Here is a 23,879-nt window from a genome sequence, read left to right as displayed (position 1 = left end):
TTTTTTTTTTTTTTTTTTTTTTAAAACATGCCCCATAGTAACTAACTGTGTGGTGTCCATCAGCTGCTTCCTATGTGTGTAAATTTGCTGAGCGATGCCTAAGAAACCCCCCAAAACCTCACACAGCTCTAATAATTATTTTCCATTTCATCTGGGGCTCTTGGAAGGATGGCATAAGGGTCTCCCTGGCAAGTGCTGTGAAGTGATCATTAAAAAAGAGACAATCGTGCTTTCTTGGCGTGGTTCAAATGTGCATTAACACAAAGTTTCCTTTTTTTGGCTTTAGTCCTAAGTTAGAGGGTCTGTGGGAAGTATAACGTGTAGAGACGTTAAAGTAAAATGTGATCGCAACCAATATTGATTCAGTATTCAGTTGACATTTTTATTAACTGTTTTAGATATCACTTAATTTGTCACTGATTTGAGAATGTAATCTGTGAATGCATTTACTCCACGTAGCATGATCTTTGCTGTAATAGGATAACTGAGTGATGGTATAAAATTTCCTCAGGAATGCTTTAGGTTGGAGGTGAACTTTGATGACAAAAGAATACCAGATTCCTTTGAATATGATGAACTTGTTAAAGCTCAATATTTCTTCTAAAAATGGCTCTGGGTTTTAATTAGATTTAAAGGCTCTTACGTACTCTATAGAGAGATTTTTTGGGTGTTTTACCCTCAAATTGACCCAGATTTTCTCACACTCAATTTTATATTTGAAGGAATATGGTAAGTAATATGAAGGCCAAGTTCTGAACTAATTTAGCATCAGAGAAATGCTGGTAGTTCATATCATGGAATCTTTGTTTGGCTGAAATGAAGCCCTGGGTTAGCTGAAGTGTTGTAGGCCTATAAAAATACAGGCATGCCTGTGAAAGGTAGTGCCAGTTTCATCTGAGCCATTTCTCTCCATTTAGGAGAGGCAGCAGTACGTGGAGGCAGCTGAGATGGAGACCAGAGAATTGCTGCAGAAACTCTTTCCGAAGGTGTCTCTTCCTTCCAGCTTGGTAAGATGCTCAGCTGTGTTACTTGGAGCCCTGATCATGGGCTGAGGACCCCATTGCTCTAGACTCCCTGCCTCAAAGAGCTTACAGTGGAAATACATGTGCTGCATGGTGCACATTCAGTTGTAGTGGCCTTCCTGGCCGCTGGTAGTGGACGGGCAGGTGGTACAAACAGCTACTAATGTTAAAAATCCATCTATTGTTGGTGCCTCATCCTTCCTCCCTTCCATCTATTCCATTTGCCCTGTTATGTTTTGTCATTAACCAAGGTTGTTAACTTTTAAGGGCAGGTATTGTGTCTTAATCTACTGTCTAGTGCAGTGGGTCACTTTTTTACTGTAGTAATGGGCAAAAGGTTTCAATATAATTATTGGCTTGACTTTTCCAGGCAGGCTAAGCATATTCAGCCCTTGTAAATAGGTTTATTTCTTTTAAAAAGCTCTGTCTAGAGCGGTTTATAATGCGCACAAAACAATTGCTTTTTTTCCATAATATATTCAAAAGTATGGAAGAGTAATATACTGTCCTTGAGTCAATCTCTACATGTTTAGAACATATCAGAGAAATTAAGGTTGGAGAATGGCACTATATCTTGTTCATGAAGTCTTTAGTCTGTTTTAAACACTTTGTCTAAACAATTGAAGACTACTTAATTCTGACTTTTAATTAAAGTATAATGATTAGGTCTAACTCATCAAGAGAATATTTGAATTATACTTACAGTCAACTTACGCGTACGAGTATATTCAAAACACAGTAATTTCCAGGTCTTTGCATACTCGTTGCAATGTCCCTGTGGTTATAGATAAATTTCAGTGCTGAGGTCAAGCTTTATTAGTTCCCAGTCCTCATAACTTTTTTTGGGTGGTACTTCATCTCCTTGAACTGTTACTCACTGGAAGTCAGTTGTGTTTGGTTAAGTCCATGGTGCTAGGTATGCAATTCATTTCAAACTGGAGTTTAGCACATTAGTACTCAGACCTTTATATTCTTAAAATCTACCCCACAATCCTGCAGTTAGGAAACAAAAGTTCCTAAAGAAATGCTCATCAAGATGTTAAATTGTCGGTGTCTGTAACCAAATGCATTTTTCTCCAACAGAGCCATAGTGACTGGATCCGTAGGTTTGAAAAGGCAGCAAGAGAATATTTGAGGGAGTCTTCAGGGTCAGAGGAGGTTAAGGTCAGTATCGTTTGTGCCAGACTTGCTGTGCATGATGTATTTTCTGGTATTAAACTTATGGATTACTCCTTGGCTTGTGCTTGTGAGGTTCAAGTCTCATGATAGGGTATGTGAAAACTGAAAACCCTCAACAGTCTCTCAGTTCCCCCTTGCATCCTGTGGAGAATAAGTGTTTGGATGTCCTCTGTGTTGGTATTGATTAGGACTTTTTTGCTGATGAGTAATTAACAGCCCCTGTCTTAACAAACACTCTGTACAGGCATTACTAGCATCATGGTAGAAGCTAAATCTCTGGGACTTGTCACTTGTGGGATATGCCTGCCAGTATGATATCGGAAGTTCCTAATGTCTACTATGCCTTGGGGAGGGGATCACATCCTGGGGTGGTGATCTGTTCATCACTCTTGTGTGCTTTAAGAGCTGTAGAAGCTTGCCTGAGGCTGTTGCTCCTTGAGCAAACCACTTCAGACACTGAGAGGAAGACTTGCACCCCAGCTTCAGCCATCTGGTTGCTCTTCATTTGTTAGTGTCATGGCAGCTTTCAACTTGGTAGCAGCCCCTGGGTCCCTTCTACTTAGCTGTACGTGAATAGGAACATACCTCTGCACAGATGTGCTGTACTGGGCCAGAAAGGAGCGCTGCTGTAAGCATGAGTCAAGCTGTAGGCTTGTCTCCAGTGTCTGACCATTTGAGACAAGAATAGTGTGAACTATTTCAGCCTCAGTCTTCCAAGGACCAAAAGCCTGGAGACCTACCACATCCTCCAAGGTGGCACACGCACCATTCACTAAAACTGACTATTCAGGCACAAAGAGTGGTTGGAACCATGCTACCTTCCCCTTGGTATAGATTACTTCTGCAGTACCAGTTCACTTGATGCTCTCTCTGAAGATGGATTGAGCCAGCATACTTGTTTGGGATGAGTTAGCTTCAGCTATGGGAGAGGCAAGAAGATACTAGTGAGGCAGTGCACCAGCTGCAAGATGAACTGACCTCTGCTGCCATCTCCCCATGCTTCCTGGATGAGGCAGTGAGTTGCTTTATATCTGCATCAGTAAAAAATCAAGGACTTCTAAAGAAACAGAGGTCTTGGATAGACCCCTTGAGTACTTCTGACATTCATGCTGTTTCTCATGGACTTGTTGCTGTGCTAAGGAGGTTCCCTATGACTTTTGGGGCAGACAAAAACATACATTCATCTTGCCTGTGTTAAAACCAGATGACAAGAGTGACTGGGCCCCAAGCAAAGAAATGAAAGGTTCTTATTAGAATTAGAAGGAGGCTGTAGTGGCTTAAGCTCCTGGGGTGGTTTAACATCAGTTGAAGTCTTCCTTTTTGGAAGCAGTGAACTTCTCAAAACTAGAACAGTTGAGGCCCTTCATTTCTAAAGACTCATGGTGGGATTTTGTCCTCTGGGGCCTTTGTGTTCCAGTCTCAAGGAAGAAGCTGTCATGCCAGCAGCTGTTCTTCAGGCTGCCATCAATCACACAGCTGTGGAAGATGTTAGAAAATCATTTCTTACCTCAGACTTTCTGGCTTCACCAGACCAGAGATCTAATGCCATTGATGAGAGCCTAGCAGAACTGCCAGAGGACTCGGCTTATCCTGCTCTTTCATCCCTTTTTGGCAACAGTTTATTTGCCAAATAAAATGGTGGGTTCTGGAAATTGTGATCAAGTGGTAAGGGGTCTCCTATTCAGTTCCAGTCCCCCTCCATTGTTAGGGATCTTTCTAAGGAGACTTAGAAAGAGAAGTCCTGAACCTTGTTTCAGCATCTTCATCCCCTACATCAAGTTCATGGTGATGATGGGAACCATCATTCCCTCTTTAAATCCTCAAGACTGATTCAAAGCTTTCAGCCTATGAGCCACCTATTTAATATATTCAGCCATCTGACCCACATGGAATAGCTTGGCTTCCTTTTAACTGAATCCCACTAAAGTTTTGGGACCACAGTGTTCAGCTTCTCCACAGCACCAAGTGTGTTCAGTGAGTATTCAGTAGTAACAATAGTTGATCAGCAAGAGCAATGAGTCCAGGTGCACCCATACATCAATTGCTTTTGATGTTTTGGGGCCATATGCCTCGTAGCTGTGCAAAAGGGTTGATGCGTGTTGTTTTAGGGGCAGATTAGACAAGGAATTGTATGGGATGATTTGAATAGGGAGGATCCTGCCTTGAGCAGGGGGCTGGACTAGATGACCCCCAGAGATCCCTTGTAGACCTACTTACCTATAATTCTCTAAGGTGGGCTGACCCAGAAGGCGAACAACTCGGCTTAAGCAAGCATAAAGCTGTTTGTCTCAATCAGCCTTAAAGTCAACAAAAACTCCCCTTTGCCTCCAGCTCTGAGAATGGAGTTCAGAGGAGTATTGGTAGACTCCAGTCAGTGAGAGCTTAGCTAATCGTCCACTGGGAAGAGCCCAGACAGTAGTAGGGCTTATCAACTTGCTCTTCCAAGACTATCAGTGAAAATGTGTCTCCAGCATTTGGGACATGTGGGCTTATGGATTTCACCTAAGTGCCTTTACCTGGATGGCTGAAATCTGCATACGTACCCAGCAGATGCACAGCAGTTTCAGTTCTGCAAGTCACCTCCTTGTTAAACTGGTAAAAGGAACTTCAGAGAGGGTCACTTTTCTTGCCCAAGCTCTGGGGACACATGTTGCTCAGGAGCCTCATACTATTACTGCCTTCACTGCCAGGGTCTGTGGGTCCCCTTTGTCAGTTTGACATCATATAAACATCCTACAGTTCAGAGCCACCTATCCTGTACCCACAAGCATTCTTACTTTGGGGATCTACAAAACCAGTACTGATGGACAGCCTCATACCAATGTTACAGAGTCCTGGAGAATAAGGCTGTAAGGGTGCTCCAGAGGTCACCAGATCCATCTCCCTGCCCCAGGGGATCAGCTGTACTTGTGTTACAGTCAACAGACAAGGAGGTGCCAAGTCAGCTCTGCTCTGTCAGGCTGTTCTGCTTTGGAGGCACATTGCATGACTGGCACTTCACCTTCCTGGGCTTCTGAACATGTTGGCAGGTCAACTCAGTGGGCAGTTCTCAAACAACTACAAATGGATCATCAGACTCGGGTGTACAGAACATCTCTTGCTGTGGGGAGTCCAGGGAACAGCTCTGCTTGTCAGAAACCAGAAGGGCAAGTGCTGCATGTTTGTTCCAGATGCTCCCTGCCAAGTGCCTTTCTCATCCCTGAGACACTAGGACTGATGCCCCAGGACTACAGATCCCCATGATACAAAGTATGCTGAAGAAACAGGTACAGGACCAGGACAACTAGTTGACAGTCCCAGCACATGACAGGCAGTTTGAGTACTGGCATCTGATGACTCGGTCAGCATAGCCCCATCACCACCTGCGCTATCTGACAGCCTCCCAGAACAGCCCTATCTGTCATTCAGAGCACCGCTCCAAAGCAGGACATTCTGAACCTGACTGACTTGCAGAGCTACATACAAAAAGATTCCTGGGGGTTTTGTGATGGGCTTCATCATTTTACATCACCCAGTTCAGCAATATCTGATATTTACTTCCTCTTCCCCCCTTCCCCACCCCCAGCCACCTGGGCTTTCCACTGCCTCCATAAGGTTCTGTCTAATGGCCCTATCCTTATGTTGTTCTGGGAACTTTTTTTTTTGCCTGCCCTACCATGGTAAGGTTTTGTATAGACCTTTGGTATTGTTTTGCTGGGTTATTTTCCCCCCAGCTTTAGGCCCCTTTCTACTTGGGACCTCAGTATAGCATTAGCAGGATTGATAGGTTGCCCTCTTAGCGACCTGCTCTCTACCATGCGTATCTGAAGACAACCCGCGGATGTGCGAGTTCTGTATGAATTAGGCTATTCGTTGCCCTAATTTCTTGCCAAAGCCTTACTTGGATTTTTGAGAGGCAGTGATTTTTTTTTTTGCACAGTTGATGTTATAAGGGAACTCCTTTCTTTTTAAGTTAGCTGGACAAAATCACCAGAAACGCACAGATTATTCATCATCTTCACTCCTCGTTAAGGAACAGTCTCTTTTGTCGTGGGAGGCAAGCTCGTCTCTAGCTGCATAAGGACGTGTTAAGAGTCAGCCAGGTTTGATCCACCTACCCATGTTTGAGCTCAAGCAGCATCTGCTACCTGTTTGAAGAATGTCCCCATCTCTGAAGCTTGGAGGGCAGGAATAGGGATATTTTAGCTTCCACCTTTCAGAAATTTCCAGGTCAGGTGCCTGTTTTGGTAGGGCTGTTCTGTTGATGCTCTATCCCATCTCTAGGAAAATAGACAAGTGCTTGTCAACTTCAGAAAGCTGAATCTGGAAGAGCTGAATTTGGAAGAGAAACCAGTTAATTACCCTGCTGTAATTGTATGTGCGTTTTGATGTGTGTTGTCTACGTGGATTCTGTAACTTGCAACCTCACTCCTACAGAACCCTGCTCATCTCAGATTTTGTATTGGCAAATGAGCTGAAAGGTGGTTAGATGCCTTCAGCCCATTTATACCTTTGGGCTGGGAGGGGGTTGTGGACATCTGGTGTGCAAGAGTAGCCCTGGGGGATACTGTAGGCCAAAAGAATCCAATAATGCATGCCCAGGCACCAAGAGTGGAATCTATATGAATAAATTCTCAAGAACCGTGGTTATTGGAAGGTAGGTGTCCAGTGGTCCCAGCCCCTGTACTCTTCCTGGAAGATTGTTGCCATTGAATCCTGCTACTAGTTATACACCGAAATACAGCATCTACTGTATACCCTGTTGGAGTAAATCGCTCCCATTCTTACCATCAATTTGGACATCTTTACTGTTCTTATGCCACTGCCCTAAATGTCTCCACCGTGTGTACCAATGTGTTTCTACAAGCAGTTTTTCTTCATATGTGAAATGTGGCATTCCCAGACAAGACAGTGTATTACTCCAGTAATACAGATCTAATGGGATGTTGTTTATGTGACTTGTCACCTGTTTCCTGTAGCACTATGATGTAGACTTACATAATGATTAAGATTGGATAGGAAGACCCTTTAGTTGAATGTTCTCCGTGGTCATTTCTAACAACATGGAAAAGAAAGCATAGAAAAGGAAGTCCTGTAAAATGTTTATGTTCCATTATGTAGCATAATGTAACCATAAGTCTTACATCATGAACTTCTCAAGTGAGATGTAACCTCTATGGGATCCATTTCAGGTTATGGAGCAGAAGCTGAAAGAAGCGGAGGAGATGCATATAATGCTGCAGTTGGAGTGCGAGAAGTATAAAGCAGTCCTGGCTGAGACGGTAGGGAACTTTGTCACTCCATCCAGTGATGCTGCAGACTGTCTGTCTTGTGTTTTTCCTACAGTTAGCAAAATAACTAAAATTCTTGTATTAGGAGGGGATCTTACAAAGGCTACAAAGGAGTGTGGAAGAGGAAGAGAGCAAATGGAAAGTAAAAATTGAAGATTTGCAGAAGGAACTTAGACAGGTATTTCTAAAGAGCTTTCTTGGAACTCTTTTTCATTTCTTTTGGAAATAGAGGGTGCTGGGTTTGGGGTGTTTTTTTTTTGTTTTTGTTTTTTTGTCTCTTTTTTGTTTTTGTTTTTTGCTGCTTAGACTAATGCTAGAATATTTTTCAGCCTTTCTTTGTTAGGGAACTGCATAGACATTGCTGGGGTGTGAAGTTAAGCCAATCGATGTTCAATGTAATATCAGGTATCTTTACTGTAACATCAAGAACTTAAATTTAAGCATTGTAACACCTACTATAGTAATTCATTTTTTGAAGGGAGACTTCTCCTAAACTAAGACATTAGAGGGTGAAGGAATCTTAAGTATCCTTTGATTTCAGGCAGTTTTACTTCTACCACAGTGAGAAAATATTTTTATTGTTGGCTTTTACTCCAAAGCAGAGCTGTAACATAGCAACATCCTTCTAACTACCGTTCAGATGCAGGTATTTCTGGGGAGGCAATTAGTGTATCATGCTACATAGGAACTAGGAAGGAAATTGAGGAGTCTATTTGACAAAGTCCAGATGTCAAATATACATACAGGAATTCTTCGGACCTAGTAAAGCCGATTTTGACTTTGGACAAACATAAGATTGAAGGAAGTATAGATGGTCAATTTGGATAAGCTATAAGTGTGTATAGAGCAGAGGTTCTGTGTTTAGATTTAGCTACAGTAGAGTCTCCACTTACATTTTTAACTTCTTCAAAAGGTACTTAAAAATCCATTATGTGGACTATAATTACTGTTGAAATTGCCTACAAGCCACTTTTTTAAAATGTTATTTAAAGAAGAGGATCTATTGATAGCAAAGCAGCAGGAAAAAAGCCTTTAGTCATTATACATTTCCTTCCCTGCCTCAGAATCAAAATAGGTCAAACTAATTTTTCAAAAGAAAGTCTTTCTAAACTACTTTTAGTCTGAGAATTTGTTTGCCTGGGTATTGGCCTGAAGCAAGTGTGTATAGCTGAATTATAAACCTACTTGTTTGAGAGGCTTATAAGAGGCTGGCAGATCTTTAACTATAGATGCTCTACCATCTGTTGCAGTAATAGTCTTTTAATATGGCTAAATCCAGCAGATTTAGCTATTTATAGTTAATCAGTGGAGACTGTCTTCCTTATTCAACAAATAGGAAGGGCAGTTGCTTTAGTATGAAAACCAGAGAACTGCCTTAGAGCTTGCCTAATGATTATTGTTTATCTGGGACCTAAATATCTCTGGCAAAGAATTCTTCACGTTGTGAAGGGGAGGCAATTGCATGTTTTTTGGAGAAGACCCTTCATATATCCAGAGCTTGGACTGCTGTACAAAATGTGCTCTTTATGAAGAGTCTTATTTCAGACTGAATTACTGTGGCGTCTTTGATAACCCAAAATTATGTATTCATCTCTGTTGGAAACTGCAGATGCGTTCTCTGGAGCACGAGGTAGAGAGATTAAAGGAAGAAATCAAAGAAGTTGAACATGTACGTTGAAATATTTCCTCTCTTTTGAAGCTTTCCTGCTTGAGATGTGAAATGTGAAACCTTCAGAAACTTCCTCATGAATGGAACAGTTTTCTGTATTGTGGATTAAATGGTGAAACCTTTTGGTCAACATTGGCCAGAGTAGACACATACATCAAGTCTTTTAGGACTAAATTTAAGCTCCTAGATGTGTGGCCTGATTTCCAGAAGTATTGAGTATCTACTCAAGTTGGTGAAACGCCTTGAATTTGGCATTATTGAAACTCAACAACCTAGCTCAGGGATTGGCAACGTATAGCCCACTGGGTCGTTGGGAGGGTTGGGGGTAGTGGCTGGGTGGTGGGGAGAAGTAGCAGTGGCAGCCAGGTCCTAGTGCCAGGTAACCTCAGACCTAAGCTGGGTCATTGTGGCCCACCACTGGAAAATGTTGCAACCACTGACCTACTTAAGTTTCTACATCTCATCTTAAGATCTGAACTTTTGTGTATCTGTGTTTTGGGAATTTGTACTCTTGTATTCAGAGATCAACTTAGTCTTAAGTAAAGCGGAGCTACAGTAGCTGTCCTGTGCATCTGCAAGATTTGAGAATTTTATAAGAGCGACTTTATATTTAGTGGTTAACCTAAGTAGCTTCCTTTCATTGCTATTTTCTGATGTTTAATACCAGTTTTTCTATTTCTAGCTTAAAAGAGAGAGAGAACATTTGGAAAGTGAACTAGAAAAGGCAGAAATAGAACGATCTACATATGTTTCAGAAGTCAGAGAGGTAAACCACTGATACAGCTGTCCCTTTTGCTTTCCTTTGGTAATGAATCAGTTGGCAAATGATTAAACTTGCTGGAGTTGAGTTTATATGCTTGTGGCTTTAGGGTAGCTGAACACTCTAATAACTGAACAGAAGAAAAAGGGGCATTATAAGGAGACAAATCCTAAAAACTCTAAACTTCATTTCAGCTCAAAGATCTGTTGACTGAATTGCAGAAAAAACTTGATGATTCATATTCTGAAGCAGTAAGACAGAATGAAGAGTTAAATTTGGTAAGAAGCTTTTCTCCACTGGGCACAAACCAGGCTCCAAATACACCTGTTAAGTGGAGACTTCATTCCAAATCCTGTCTGTTCTGCTAACTTCTTCAGCTTGGTATTTTTGTCCATTGCAATCATTTATGTAGTCTGACTTTTACAATTTGTGTGTCCGCTCCTAATGCTAGCATGCCTGGTTCTTAAGACTCCTTTTTTTTTTCCTAAGGGCCTTAAGACTTCCATACTTTAAACTTTTTAAGAATCGGTGTTTCATGTAATGCAGGCAAATGTAGCTGCAAGTGTAATGTTGTTAGCTCAGCTGGAACACCTTTTGGCCAATTCAGTTTGGGGACTGTGCTCTGGGAAATGTGGAACGCAACCACCATACACTCTCACAGAATAAAAGTGGAGTGCACCCTCCATTATTTTAGTTTAAGAGTACACTAATGAATACACAGAAGAGAATTATATGCATGCATGCATAAGATTTTCTAGCGCCCATCCACTAGTGCTGCTCTGAAATTTAGCAGAGGAGCCATTCTGTGTAGTGGCATACAGACCAGCAGCAAATTGTATTTTGGTTCAAAACCCTGTCCAGTAACTAATACTGACTCTTACCAGAGTCTTATCAACCCAGACCAGACCTGTCGCTCCATAGGATTTGTCTTCCAGTGAGATTAATTCAGTTTAAATACCCATTTACTTCACAGGATGATGGGTATTCAAGCTCTGGGAATAACTGAAGCTTTCAGCAGGCGCTTTCCTTCCTCCCACTCTTCATATAGTGTAGCCAGGAGATGTACCTAACACTAACTGCACAAGGCTGGACCATAATACCGTAGCAGTCCTAACCAGGTGCATCTACTATATTATTCTGTAGCATGAACCTGCTCCGATGAACACTATTTGGTTAAAGTGACCAAGCCTACTTGAGATCAGTAGTTCAGATGACTGTTTAAAGCAAAGGAGCAATCTGATTCCCATGTCAACCTTCCAGGATTTACCTGATGGTATTGACATCATACTGAACCTGCTATAGGGTTAGGTTTGCATTATGTTAGCTGGACACTGTACTTTCCTTCAGACCCTCCTTAGCAAGAACCACGCCATCTGCATCCACCTCTCTTGAAACTGGAGGCGTGTTGAAAATGTCTGTTTCCTTCAAACATTAGACGCATTGTATGTCTTAAGAGTTACCATTTGCTCTGAGAAAAACATACGTCGTTATGACAGAAACTACCAAAGCTGCTCCTATAACTCCTTTTAAGTATTTGTGACAGCGTCTAACCTTCAGTCTGTAGCTCCAGCAGTTACAAATCCCAGCTCTTACCTAGACAACGCAGCCCCTGCAATCAGGTGGTGTTACACTGGTTGAAGCTATATGTGGTTTTTATCACTTTGCTCTCCCCACTTCTTTTTTATGTGATGAGGTGGCAAACTTGCTACTTCCTTATATATTATTATGTTTTTGGAAATAATTTATAGGTTTGCAAAAGGCAGGAGATTCAGGGGAAGAGAAAGTGGTAAAATCTCAAAATATGACATACTGTAATTCATAAAGTATATAAAGGAGAAAGAAGATAAAACTTCATAGCATCCCTCAGACCAACATTACTTCTCTAATGAGCAGAAAGAAATCAGTTTAATGCAGGTGCTGTGACAGGCAACCTTTATAAATTCAAGTGATTTGAGAGCGATACAATATGGAGGAATGGATTTAGCGTGAACTGTGCACATGGAGCAGTCCTGTTCTTTTTAATCACCTGTGGGTTCCCAAAAATACTGATAGCAAAAATAATGAACAGCATGGTACACTGAGCAGCCATGAATCCAGCAACATCCACACTTAAGACTTCTAGCTAATTTGTCCATTTTGAAGATCAGTCCATTGGTGCTGCAGAAGTTCTTTGCTATTGCTGGCATATCAGCAATAGAAACACTTAAAGTTATTATGATTGACTTTAGTGAATGTATTTTGGGGCAGTCCAGCACAAAAAAATCCTTCTAGACTGAAATACCTGTTTTCCAAATGATGCTGTCTAAAGACAACAAATAGTTTAAAGGCTTCTTGGTAGCGATTCAACACTTAAACATGATGTTAGCAAACTGCTTCCAGCTTTTGCTTTGCTAAAATGCCAAAAGCCAGTCTGAATTGTATCAAACAGGACATTTCAGTAGAGAAGTCAGTGGTTTGTTCTGGCCTAGGGATGTGATGGCAATATAAACTGAGCATTTGCTGTGCATCAAGTCCATCATCAACCTTTTTTTGTGAATAGTGCAATAGGAATACAAGCAGAAAGCTTTATATAAAGTAGATGTTTATTTTCTTCCTGGCAGTGCAGTTCCAAGTTGAAACCACTTGCAGTTGCCGTGCTGGCTCTAGCCTCTGTCTCTATATCTTTCATTCCTTGCTTTTAACTTTACCGATTGAAGCTCTTCTTTTGGTCTTTCCTTGTAAATCTCCTAACACATGTTGACTAATCCACTGTGAACAGTAGTTTAGTTCTCTTACTCCTCGTGTGACTGGTGGTATGCTGGATTATTCTCAGAGAGGTGCATGTCAAATTGAAAAGGATCTTTCTGTTTTCCTTGTTATTTTACAGCTGAAAACACAGTTAAGTGAAACACTATCAAAACTTAAAATTGATCAAAATGAGAGGCAGAAGCTGGCTGGTGACCTGCCCAAGGTAAGTGAAGTTTGTTGGCTGGTTATAGATTCAAATACTATAAAAATGTTGATGTAGCCAGATACTGAGTTCTGGAGGTTTGTTGGGCTGAGAGGTAGGCTATAAAACTCTGATCTGACTACAGAGCAGGGGCATGGTCTCCTAAGTCCTAGTGCAGCCTTCCAGTCATTGATACTGGATATAGCCATGAACATTGGACACTTGAACAGAGTCCCTTTAATTGGGAATAGAATGGACTGAGACAGAAGCCAACAAACCGACTTTTCTTCAGTGGTTGCTCTTAAAATCATGTGCCTCATTCATCAGAGTTCATGCTTAAGAAGCAAATGGTAATTATGGGCCCATATATTGCTTTTTGTATGAAAGGATAATGCAGTATTTGGCATATAGGTTCAGGTTTGTAGCAATGCACAGTAAGTAACTACTAACAGTATCCACCAATACCGTGAGGTCAGCATGCAAACACCCTGTACTTTGCTGGAAGAACCTTGATAAAGTGACCTGAGAAATGGGTGCCTGACATCAGTAATTCTTCACCAGCAGTTATTGCAGCATTTTTTTGAACAGAGATAACATAAGGTGCAAGAGGACCTGGGGCTAAGAACTGATTTATAAATTGACCTCACCAGAAGGGACTGGTGCTTACGTATGAAAGAGCTTGCTGAGGGCATCTGGATAAGAGGAAGCCTAGAGTAGCTCTCTGTCAGTTAGTCTGCAGGGTTGCACCACTACCTTGCCGGCTACCCAAATGTGGAGCAGGCCAGCTGATTGCTGTTACATCCTGTTGGCTTGTAACTGCTCTGCCCAGGTTGTTGCACAGGCCTGGGAATAAAGGAGCATCACACCAGCAAGACTCCTGACACCCCATTCTGCTAGGAATGAAACATAGTGCTGAAGTTGGCTGGCTGCCTTTGTGCAGCTTGGGGAGCCGCAACTTCCATGCTCTCCTTTGCTTCTGGAGCAGCGCAGAAGCCTAGGCATGTTCATGTTGGGCAGAGTCTGGCCCTAATTTCCCATGTTCACAGGGATATAACATACTCCTCTTTTCTGAGTCTAGCATGTGAAACCTGGGAAGGTATCTATCACGTTCTGCATGTGGCCCCACCTTCCTTTAGGGAACTTTTAACATTGTTCACGAGACCCTTCTGGGCTTCTTGCTCTCCAAACACAGAACTGAAAGACTGACCCTGCCCCAAAGAATATAGCAATCAGTGTAAGACCAGACGAACTAGGTATGGACAGACTTGGGTGGAGATGCAGTTCAAATGTAAGACAGTGTTGGTGTACAGGAAGGGCATGTGTCTTGGTGCTCCAATAGCCTACCTGTCATTAAAGGCTTTTAGGCATTGTGGCAAAGTGTGGTGTAGGGACAATCAAGTGACTTTGGGGATATTTATAGAGAGCTCCTCTTAGTATAAGGGGTTGTAGGGATGGAGATGGGAGCCAACATCAGTAATGAATGAGGTGATTAAGGGGGAGTTGACCATAGAGAGTTGAGGAAGTGAAGGCCAAGTAGCGCGTGTGTGTAGCAGAGGTGGAGGAGCTAGCGGTGAGATGACATGGCCCAAGCAGTGGGCAAGACAATTTACCCGGGCAGCACGCTTCTGAAGGGATATTGCTGGGGCAAGACTGGAGAAATGGATTTTGAGGCCACAGGGAAGGATATTGCAGTAAATAGAGGTGCACTGATGAGACCAGACATGATGTTTAGCTGTGTGGCTGGATAGAAAAAGCCAACCTTGGAGGTGCCATGCTGTGCAGAATGAATCATCAAGGCTTAGACCAAGCCTAAGAGTGAGGATCAAGAGGAGAGGCCTGAGGCAAAGATGATATCCAAGTTACGGGCCTACGTGAAGATATGATGGTGGTAGAGGAAAGATTTGTACGGTGTTTTTTGTTTGTTTGAGAATGAGAAAGTATCACTGTGGCATGTGGAGGGGTTGGAAAAATGTGCGTCTTGTAGGGAGAAGGAATTGGCAAAACCCTGGGAGAAGTGGTGGTGGTGGAAAGGAGGATTTTGAGTAACTGATGGTAAAACAGTGTCTGGAATTGCACATCTGGTATTCAACTTGGTTGGAGAAGCAGAACTGCCCAGCTAGCAAGACAGCAGAAAGGAGGGTTTCAGAGTGAAGGATGTGTGTCTGGTCATAGGATTTCTGTTAGAGATGAGACAGAGCAGGAGCTGAGGCAGTAGCTGAAGGCATGAGCCAGGGCTGGGGCCTGTGGCAGGACAGACCTGAGGCTGAGCAGGGCAAATGCCTGCAGGAGCCTTGCTCTCCAGGGGCAGGGGGATGAACGCAGGGTCACTGCAGTTGCATTTAATTAATTATTTTTTTCTGGACCGCGATGGCAGAATGTACAATGGCGCGTTAAGAGTGATGTACAGAATGCGTGCTTGAATAGCACATCAGCACCAATCAAGCTGTGCCATCCTATCTGGATGTACAGTGTTGACAGCTGACACGTGAACTGGCTCTCAGCTGCTTGTCAGAGTTGCTCTTTCACATGAAAATCCGTGCTGTCGAATTTTTACCTAATATATTGACAAAAGACTCTTAAAATCTCCCCCTAGAATAGCTTTCAACCACCGGCTGTCTGATGTAGCAAGTGCCAGCGTGTGAGAAGACCTGTCAATCTTAACAGAAGTGTTAGTCCCCTGAGTGAATCTGGCATAACACGGTTTTCCTCCTGAAGACTCATTTCCTGTGTGCCGTGCACTTGCGGATAGACAGGTGGTTTGTTTTTCAGCCTTTGTTAATTGCTGCCTCCTCCGTTTCTTCCCCCTTTCCCCCCTGCAGGCCCAGGAGTCGCTGGCATCTCTTGAGCGAGAATTCGGAAAAGCTGCGGGGGACGCCAACGTTATTGAGAACAGCGATGTTTGCTCCGAGCCAGTGAGTGTTTTCTTGGAGCCCCTCTCCAGGGGCAGTGCGAATCTTATGCAGAGTGTGGGCTGAGCTTGTTACTTGGAGGTAAAGAAACAAAAATATTTCACTGCCACTGAAACCAGGCCAAGAGATTTTTCCAACAGAGAAGAAAAGAAACCCAGAAATGCCTCATCCTTGAATTGTCCTGAGGGGTCTTCGACAGCTCTGATCTGCCTTTCTCAGTGGACTTAAAAGTGGTTTGACCTTTTGGTTGTGGGCAGGAGGGGGGCACTAAAAAACATTACTTATGACTAAACAAGCGTAAAATATTAGGCATTTAGCTGGTACTCACTTTAGTGCCTAATTGCAGTGAAAGATTGTCGCCTTCTCCTGTCTCTTGCAGTGCACATGCTTACCTTTACAGTCAGGGCCTCCTTAATCTGTGCAACTTCCAGCGAGAAGCATTGCCACCATTTAGACAAGAGAAAAGCGCCTTAGTTCTGCTTAAAATGCTGATGCCCCACAGGGAGCATAGTGACCCTGACCTGTGCCAGAAGCAGAATCTCATTCATTTGCTTTGCAGTTGGTGGCAAACCTAAGAATCACTTGGAGTTGCGGGTTGACAACTTTCCTGGGTGTAGGATTTTTGAGATCCAGCTCTTCATGACAGCTGTATGTTGGAAGGTTATAGCTCTGGTATTTCTGCAGCTATAGAGTATGGAACTGGATGGCCTCTTCCAAACTGTGTTTTTAAGGTTGGTCCAGTGTTGTTTTTTTTTTTAATATCTTGGGTGCCAGCCATAAACCACAGATAGCAAACTGAGTGTCTGGAAATCCCAATTGGCATGCCCAGCTTTGGTATTTGTGCCCCACAGGCCTCACAGATCATGACATCTGTTTGACGAACAGTTAAGATATGGAGTCATCTGCCAGAACTTGCCCATCTTTGGAGAGCATCATTTCCATGCAAGTGAGGCAGCCGTTTCTTGAAAGCAGGCATCCTGTTAGGAGGCATTTGTTCCAGCCTTCCAGTGCTCAGCAGCGAAGTGGTGTCAGTGGGAACCTCATTGTCCCAAGACCTGATTCTTTTTTTTTTTTCCCCGACTAGAAGGGCAGAAGAAATCCAGTACTCGCGGGTGGAGATCGCAGTGGCTAGCAGACCAAGTCCTTTCTATTTGGTCCTTTCGGTTTACGAAGCCACTTTTATTGACTCCTTTTTGCTGCTGCAGAGTCCCTGAAGGGAGTAGTGTAGAAGAAGCTTTGTTTTGCAGCTATTAGGAAAAATGAAGTGGCTTGTCTACAGAGCAGTAGATTTTGAACACTGGCTGAATGTTGCATTGTAAGCTGTATCCTCCTGAGCCAAGACGCGTGGTCCCACAAGGCTATTGATTTCAGTGAGGCAATGTTTCTTTTATGAAGTTTGCCAAAGTCCATGCATTACCCTGTCCTGTCGGCAGATGGAGCGATGGCAATACAGCCCCGATCAGCCTTGCTGTAGTTCCCTGCCTAGGCTAGCACTGTCATGGGGACTAATTTCTTCCAGCCCCTTGCTCTGCATTTAGGGTGTCCTTCCTCTTGGCTTGCCACCAGGGATTGAAATGGGACCTCTAAAGCCTGAGCTCAAGATTCAGGCTGTCAGGTTGGGAGCTTAACAGTTTCTTGTCCTCTGGGCACAGGCCCACTGGCCAGTAGGCTCCTCTTTCATGACCCTGGTGGCTTCTCGCCTGTCCTTCATGGCTTTTTTTCAACACTCTTCTCGTGCACATCCTAGCATTTGCCGAAGGGGGTGCACAGGAGCCCACTGGTGGAAACTTCAGATGTGCAGGGCCTGGATGGAGTCAGGAAGTGTGTGGTTGGTCTGCATAGTGGCAGTAGCTCCAGCAGCAGCACAGAATCCCTCGCTGCACCCTTCTGAATTACGATCAGTGATCGAAGATATGACGGACGGCGGTTGCACCACGGTACCCTCAGACTTGCTGTGTTAGGGCTGTAGCTTGTCTCCAAAGACGTCTTGCTGAAGGCGAAGTATGGGTTAGGTTGGGCATTTTAAAAGTGGAGCTGTCAGTATCTGATTGCTTTCCTAGCTAAATGCTGAACACATTTCAAAGCACAGTGGCAGTCAAATACATTAGGGGTTAGGGATTAGAATTGTGAAATGCCACATTGCCAAATGGGCTCTGCATTGTGAAGTGAAGCAGTTGGGTGTATATCAGGTTCACCTCTAGATCTAATCTGTGATACTGGCTACCTTCAAGATAATTCCCATTGACTTTTACAATGTAGAAAATGGTTGAGGATCACTTGACTTACCTTTGCAAACATAGCCCCTCTTCTCCCCAAACCCATATTAGCCATTCGGTGTCCGTGATGGCTAATAATGGCTAATAATAATTTATGCAGCTAAGTTTTGATGAAGTGCCCTTTACTCACTTATTTTGGGAGAAGTAGTTTGGTGTGTTAGCTTAGTTTATAAAGGTGCCACCCTGCCCGGCCTGACTTTTGACTAACGTTTAGAGAAGAATGAGCTTTGGTAGGCAAGAGCCTGCTTTGTCAGTGGCATCTCATGAAGCAGACTGGCCTACGAAAGCTCATGCTTCTCTGAACCAGTTGGTTGCTAAAAGGCAGCACCCTGCCCTACCTTCTGCCTGACTGGTGTTTCCAATCAGATTTTTTTAAGCAGGAACTTAAGAGTAACTCAGTCCAAATTTGTGCTAAACTTCAGGGTGAAATTTTGGAGAGTACGTAACTGTTCCCACTGAGTGGTGAAACTGTCAGTTCTTTCTTTTGGCACAAGGCAGTATAATGCTGCTTTCAAAACATACCCATAAAGCACTTCTCTGGTAGTCTTTTGACTAAGCTTACCCTGCAGACACAGAGGCAAGGCTCTACATGCTCAACAGTGCCTCCTTGTAAATGAAAGCTCCCTCCTTTTGATTCAAATCTCAGGTTTCACTGAGACTCTTGCCAGACATTCAGGTAAAGGTGCAATGGGGTGTGATGTGGGATCCACACAACTGCACTTCCTGCCATGCTACATATGCATAGGGAGAGGCGTGATTTTGGGGTCCAGCATCAGATCCCATCAGACCTTATTGCTGGTGCAGGGAGAGCCTGGGATTCTGATCCTGGGCTTCCCCTGCATCAGCAAGTAGCAAGATCCTGCATCCTCCCTCAGCTGGTGTGGTTCGAAGCTGTGGGGGTTCACCTGGCCACATGTTCAATTAACAGCACAGTAGGAAAGAGCCACAAAGTTATCGCATGTGTTTGTAGAATAACTTTATCACTTATTCCTTGTTTTATGATGCCATTCATTGCTTTAATGTGTGACCAGGTTACAACTTAAGGTGTGATTAGCTGGTTAAATGTAATGTGTAGCAAGGGTCTGAGGTGAATAGGAAGTAACATCTCCACACTTCCTTTTTTTGGTATGATGGGATTTCTAATCACCTAAAAGCTGAAAAGAAATGAGCTTTGCAGCATGAACATGGGTGATATGTTTGGGTCTAGCTTTCCTTTAGTCAGATTTGGCTTCTGCAATGTGTTGTGTTTTCAATATTCGTGATTCCAGAGTCATTCTAGGACCGTACCTCCCTACTCGCTGGAGAGTCCAAACACGGAGTTTGAAATGAAATCCAGAATATGAATTTGGCAAAATATGAAGTACTATTTGGACTGCATTAAGAGAGCGACCATTTTTCTGGCTCTTGTTCATATTGATAGCCCCCTCTTCCAATCACCTGTATCCAACCTCTGTTCTCACCTTGTTATCCATAAATGTTAATGGTGGCGCATCACAAAGTGAATGAACCAGGCAGGGCGGGCAGGCAGTCTCAAGGATTCTACCAGGGTTTGCATCAGGAAACCCAAGATGCCTAGGGGACTGGGGGAAAGAGAGAGCAGCCAGCCAACATAGAAGTATGCAGATGCTCTGGGCCAGAACCCAAGTGCTGTCTCCTGCTGGTGGGGTTTGCAATGCTGAAACTTGCCCAGCATTTTTCTTTGTGCATGGTACCATGAGCCTGGGCCCTCTCCAGGGTAGAAGAGCTGGAGTGCACTCAGGCTCAGGACTGTGATTGACAGGAATCCACAGGGCGGGCAGCAGAGCTGTTCACAGGATAAATTGTTGGCTTGTTTGTTTTGAGCATGGCAGAGTGACAGCAAATCTAATGCAAAATAGATTGCCATTTTCTCTTGCTCTTTCCACTCAAGCTTTTATGTCCAGTAGCTGTATGTCCATCAGATCTCGCGCATTCGCAACTCTTCCAGGCTCCCAGCAAGGCCCTTAGACAAATCCAGATCTAGGCTGAACAGTCTCCTTCGCAGACAGCCCAGCAGCCCTGCTGTTCCAGCGATGTTAGATCATTTAAGTCTCTCTTACGCATGCCCATTTCTGGGCTCCGTGCGCCAAATTGGGCTCATCATCCAATCAGATTTATTTTTTTTCTAGCCAGGTCTGTAGGTGATATAGCACAAAGCTGGTGCTGTTGGGTCCTGCCTGGTAACTCTGGTTATCATCCTGCAAATGCAAAGCCTGAAATCAGTGGGGAAAACCACAGGGGAAGTGGAGCTCTTTGACCGATGGCATTTTGTGAGAGGCTCTGCAGAATTACATGTGCACATGCACTCTGAACAGGACGGGCCTTTTATTTTCAAGTGTGGAAATACCCCTGTGGCTATAACAGTTTCACAATACTGATGCACATATGCAAGATTGCATTTATATTGCAACAGCTCTGCAGAAAAGGACCTAGGGCTTATGGTGGACAATAAGCTGAGTAAGAGCCAACAGTTCCCTTGTTGCCAAGAAGGCTAACGGCATCCTGGGCTGCATTGGTAGGAGTGTTACCAGCAGGTCAAGGGAAGTGATTATTCCCCCTCTATTCAGCACTGGGGAGGCCACATCTAGAGTCCTGTGTCCAGTTTTGGACTCTCGCTACAGAAAGGATGTGAACACATTGGAAAGTTTCCAGTGGAGGGCAACAAAAATGGCGAGGGGGCTGGGGGACATGTCTTATGAGGAGAGGCTAAGGGAACTGGGCTTATTTAGTCTAGAGAGGACAGGGGGATTTAATAGCAGCCTTCGACTACCCGAAGGAGGGTTCAAAAGAGGATGGAGCTGGACTGTTCTCAGTGGTGGCAGATGAAAGAACAAGGAGCAACTGTCTCAAGTTGCAGCAAGGGAAGTTTAGAGTTGATATTAGGAAGAATTTTCTCACTGGGATGGTAGTGAAACACTGAAACAGGTTACCCAGAGAGGCTGTGGACTGAAGATTTTTAAGATGGGATGATCTAGTTGGGCATGGTCCTGCTTTGAGCAGGGGGTTGGACTAGATGTGAACCTCCAGAGTTCCCTTCCAGCCCTCATTTTCTATGATTCTGTTTGGTTCCTGACTTTCTCAGTATTTAAATTGTAAGTGAGCTTTTGATGACAGCTGTTTTTTCCTCCCCTTTTTCCCTTTCAGGAACGGATGGATAAAAGATTGAATGTGGCAACAAATCTTAACCAGGAAATAGGCCATCTCAAGAAACTGCTAGTGTCAGTAAGCCAAATGCTCTCCAAGGGAAGAGAACACTATCAGCTAGTAGGTATGAAATGGTGTCTTAGCTGTAAGTGATGGGTTGCTGTCTGATGTCAGCATCCTCCGACTTGACACATCAGTGGGAATCCCATTTGGTTCTAACCAGTCAGGAGTCTGGTAAATTTAATATTTCACATACGAACTCAATCAGGCCTCCTCCTCCTCCATCCATTCAGCCTGCACTAATCTCCCATTTCTCTGTTCCTTCAGCTGAGCCCAAGGGCTTGTACTCTGGTTACAGATCTTCATACCTCTGTTCTGGCACTTCCCAGCTCATCTCCATTCTTGTCTCTTCCACGTGACAGTCTTCTAGGTCTGGATAACTCCCCTTATACCTGAGGCAGTGCCATGTTTCCCTTTGCCAGTTTTTAGGGAAGAGTTACACATTCACATGAATGGGGCAGACACAACTGCTAGGAGTTCCCTGAGCGTGCAGGGAGAGCTGCGGCAGTTGCCATAATACAAATCTCTTAAGGTCTCATTTGGAGGCGCTATGGACAGGCAGATTGTGGGAAGCGGGGATGCAGTGGTGCAGCTGCACACTCCTTTTGGATTGGACTGCACCATGGGAGCCTCCGGGGACTTCTTTAAGCCCCTAAAGGAGGTGAACATCCCCTTCCCTCCCTCTTCTCCCTCTCCTCTCCATCTGCTGCTGTTGCTTACCCCGCAGAAGTGCCAGAGCTGTTCCTGCCCACATTGGTGGGGGCGGAAGAGTCTGGGAGCAGGGGGTGCTGCCACCCCTGCACTACGGGTTGCTGTTCCTGCACCCCACTCTGGAAAATCCCAGATCCACCCTGATTAGGGACATGCGTTCTTGCCTGTTTTGAGTGGCCTTCTTTTTTTAAAGTCAGCTTCACATTAAAATATTGTGGTCCATCAATAATTGACCTTGTAGAGTCTAATTTGCCAAATGGCTTAAGTCAGCTGGCTCCACCCTTTAGCTGAGGGGTTGAAATCTTTTTTTGCAGACCGTACCCAACCTGAGATCTCGAGAGCTCTTGAGGCAGAGGCCTGTGAAACCAGCAGGCTGAGTGGGAAGAGCTGTTGGTGGGTTAAACATGGGTTTAGGCCTTCTGTAGGCGTCAGCTCCACATTACAATGCATTGTTCACGAACAGCTGGTAGCACAGGGAGGTGATGTCTGTGGCTCCCTTCTTGTATCCAGACTATGTGACTGCCTCTTCCTCCTCTTAGCTGCTGTTTCACTGGTGCCAATCTTCCGAGGGGCCAGAAATGCTCATGTTCCCTGTTGCTTTGTCTTTAAACTGCCCCTTGTTACCCAAGCATGATGATGGCAGTCATTGTTCTTAACACCCTTCCAGCCATTAACAGTTGGCAGCCCTTACCCAGTCACGTGCACCATGGAGTTGACTGCTTGCCTGGGTGTTTTGGGGTGCCCTGTTCAGCTAAGCAGTGGTACTCAACGTCTGGCTCAGAGGCGAGATCCAGCCTGCAGAGCCATGTCAATTCAGCCAGCAGGTCTCTCCACAGGTCTGGACATTTGGCAGTGGGGGAGTGATGACAGCATTAATCACTGCACCCCTTTTGCCAGATTTCTGGACCCTTGTGGGCTGTTGATATGGTCCTACGTGCTAGAGCACACATATGCTTGGTCAGGCCAGTGGATGGTGTCATTCTCTGGCCAGATCTAGGCACATGGGGTCTCTCTGCAGCTGGATCGCACCCACAGACTGGCCCTGGCCCCCTCATCCGACCTGTAGAGATGAAAGGTTGAGCCCCACTGACCTAAAGCATTTGCTCTGTGTGAAATGTCTATGACTCGCTACTCTCCACCAGCTTCTTGGCTTAAATGGCTTTTTGTGTTTCTCTTGCAGACTGAAGTCCCGGGAGAACTGTTAATTTGAGGATAGCAGAAGGCATTGTATTATATTTTGCCAAATTAAAGCCTTATTTATGTTTTCACCCTTTCTACTTCGTCAGAGACACTGAACAGAGTTTTGTCTTTTCTAATCCTTGTTAGACTACTGATTTAAAGAAGAAGAAAACTCTGTAGACACCTCCAGAGTTTAGTTTTATAATAAAAATCGTTTGGATAATTAGACCTTTACATTCCTGGAGATACAGTAAACATGTAATCTTTTATCTTATTTTGCTCAATAAAACTTGTTCAGAAAAGAATCCAGCGTGGTAAAAGGCAACAATGAACTATAACATTTTAATACTGGTGTTGTACACTGTTTTACTTAGATACATTTTTGGGAGTAGCTGCCTCTGACTTCAGCCTCAAGTAAACACTCCTTTTTTTTGGTTGCTAATGTAATCAGTTTTTGTAATGGTGTCAGCAAATAAAGGGATGCTTATTATTCAAGGAGCACTTCTTCTTATGTTGTTATTGAATGTTATGGCGATAATAGCACAAGATGATAAAGTGGCTAGCACCCATTCCACTATAATACCCACTGGGAAACTTGGGTGAAGGTTTCATCTGCTTGTTTTGATGGGGAGGAAAGATGCTGTGTATAATGCGCAGGCGCTTGGCTAGGCTGCCTGCGGCCATCCAGGGTAACTCGTGTACATCTCCAAAACGGCGGCGGGCCATGGGGGAGCCGTGGGACCTGACAGCGGA

The 23,879-nt window shown here is 44.0% G+C and overlaps 1 protein-coding gene across 12 annotated transcripts in view; it reads left to right on the top strand.

The window, feature by feature from the left end:
- KTN1 (kinectin 1) overlaps positions 1-23,624 on the top strand; it is a 99,365-nt gene extending 75,741 nt beyond the window's left edge. For 5 of the 12 annotated variants that reach the window (XM_025197923.1, XM_025197926.1, XM_025197927.1 and 2 more), the window contains 10 exons: positions 918-1,007; positions 2,106-2,186; positions 7,373-7,462; positions 7,557-7,649; positions 9,081-9,140; positions 9,823-9,906; positions 12,767-12,850; positions 15,649-15,741; positions 21,177-21,296; positions 23,128-23,624. In XM_025197923.1, coding sequence (XP_025053708.1) covers positions 918-1,007; positions 2,106-2,186; positions 7,373-7,462; positions 7,557-7,649; positions 9,081-9,140; positions 9,823-9,906; positions 12,767-12,850; positions 15,649-15,741; positions 21,177-21,296; positions 23,128-23,157 — 825 coding nt within the window. In that variant the 3' untranslated portion in view covers positions 23,158-23,624. Of the gene's footprint in view, positions 1-917; positions 1,008-2,105; positions 2,187-7,372; positions 7,463-7,556; positions 7,650-7,800; positions 7,877-9,080; positions 9,141-9,822; positions 9,907-10,094; positions 10,179-12,766; positions 12,851-15,648; positions 15,742-21,176; positions 21,301-23,127 lie in introns of those variants that run through there. The other 7 variants (XM_025197920.1, XM_025197922.1, XM_014517432.2 and 4 more) reach the window with 4 other exon arrangements.
- The last annotated feature ends 255 nt before the right edge of the window (positions 23,625-23,879 follow it).

The sequence above is a fragment of the Alligator sinensis genome, unplaced genomic scaffold (genome assembly GCF_000455745.1).
Source record: "Alligator sinensis unplaced genomic scaffold, ASM45574v1 scaffold13_1, whole genome shotgun sequence".
Taxonomy (NCBI): domain Eukaryota; kingdom Metazoa; phylum Chordata; order Crocodylia; family Alligatoridae; genus Alligator; species Alligator sinensis.
The sequence above is the reverse complement of the archived record's forward strand: the minus strand, read 5'-3'. Positions and strand labels throughout refer to the sequence as shown.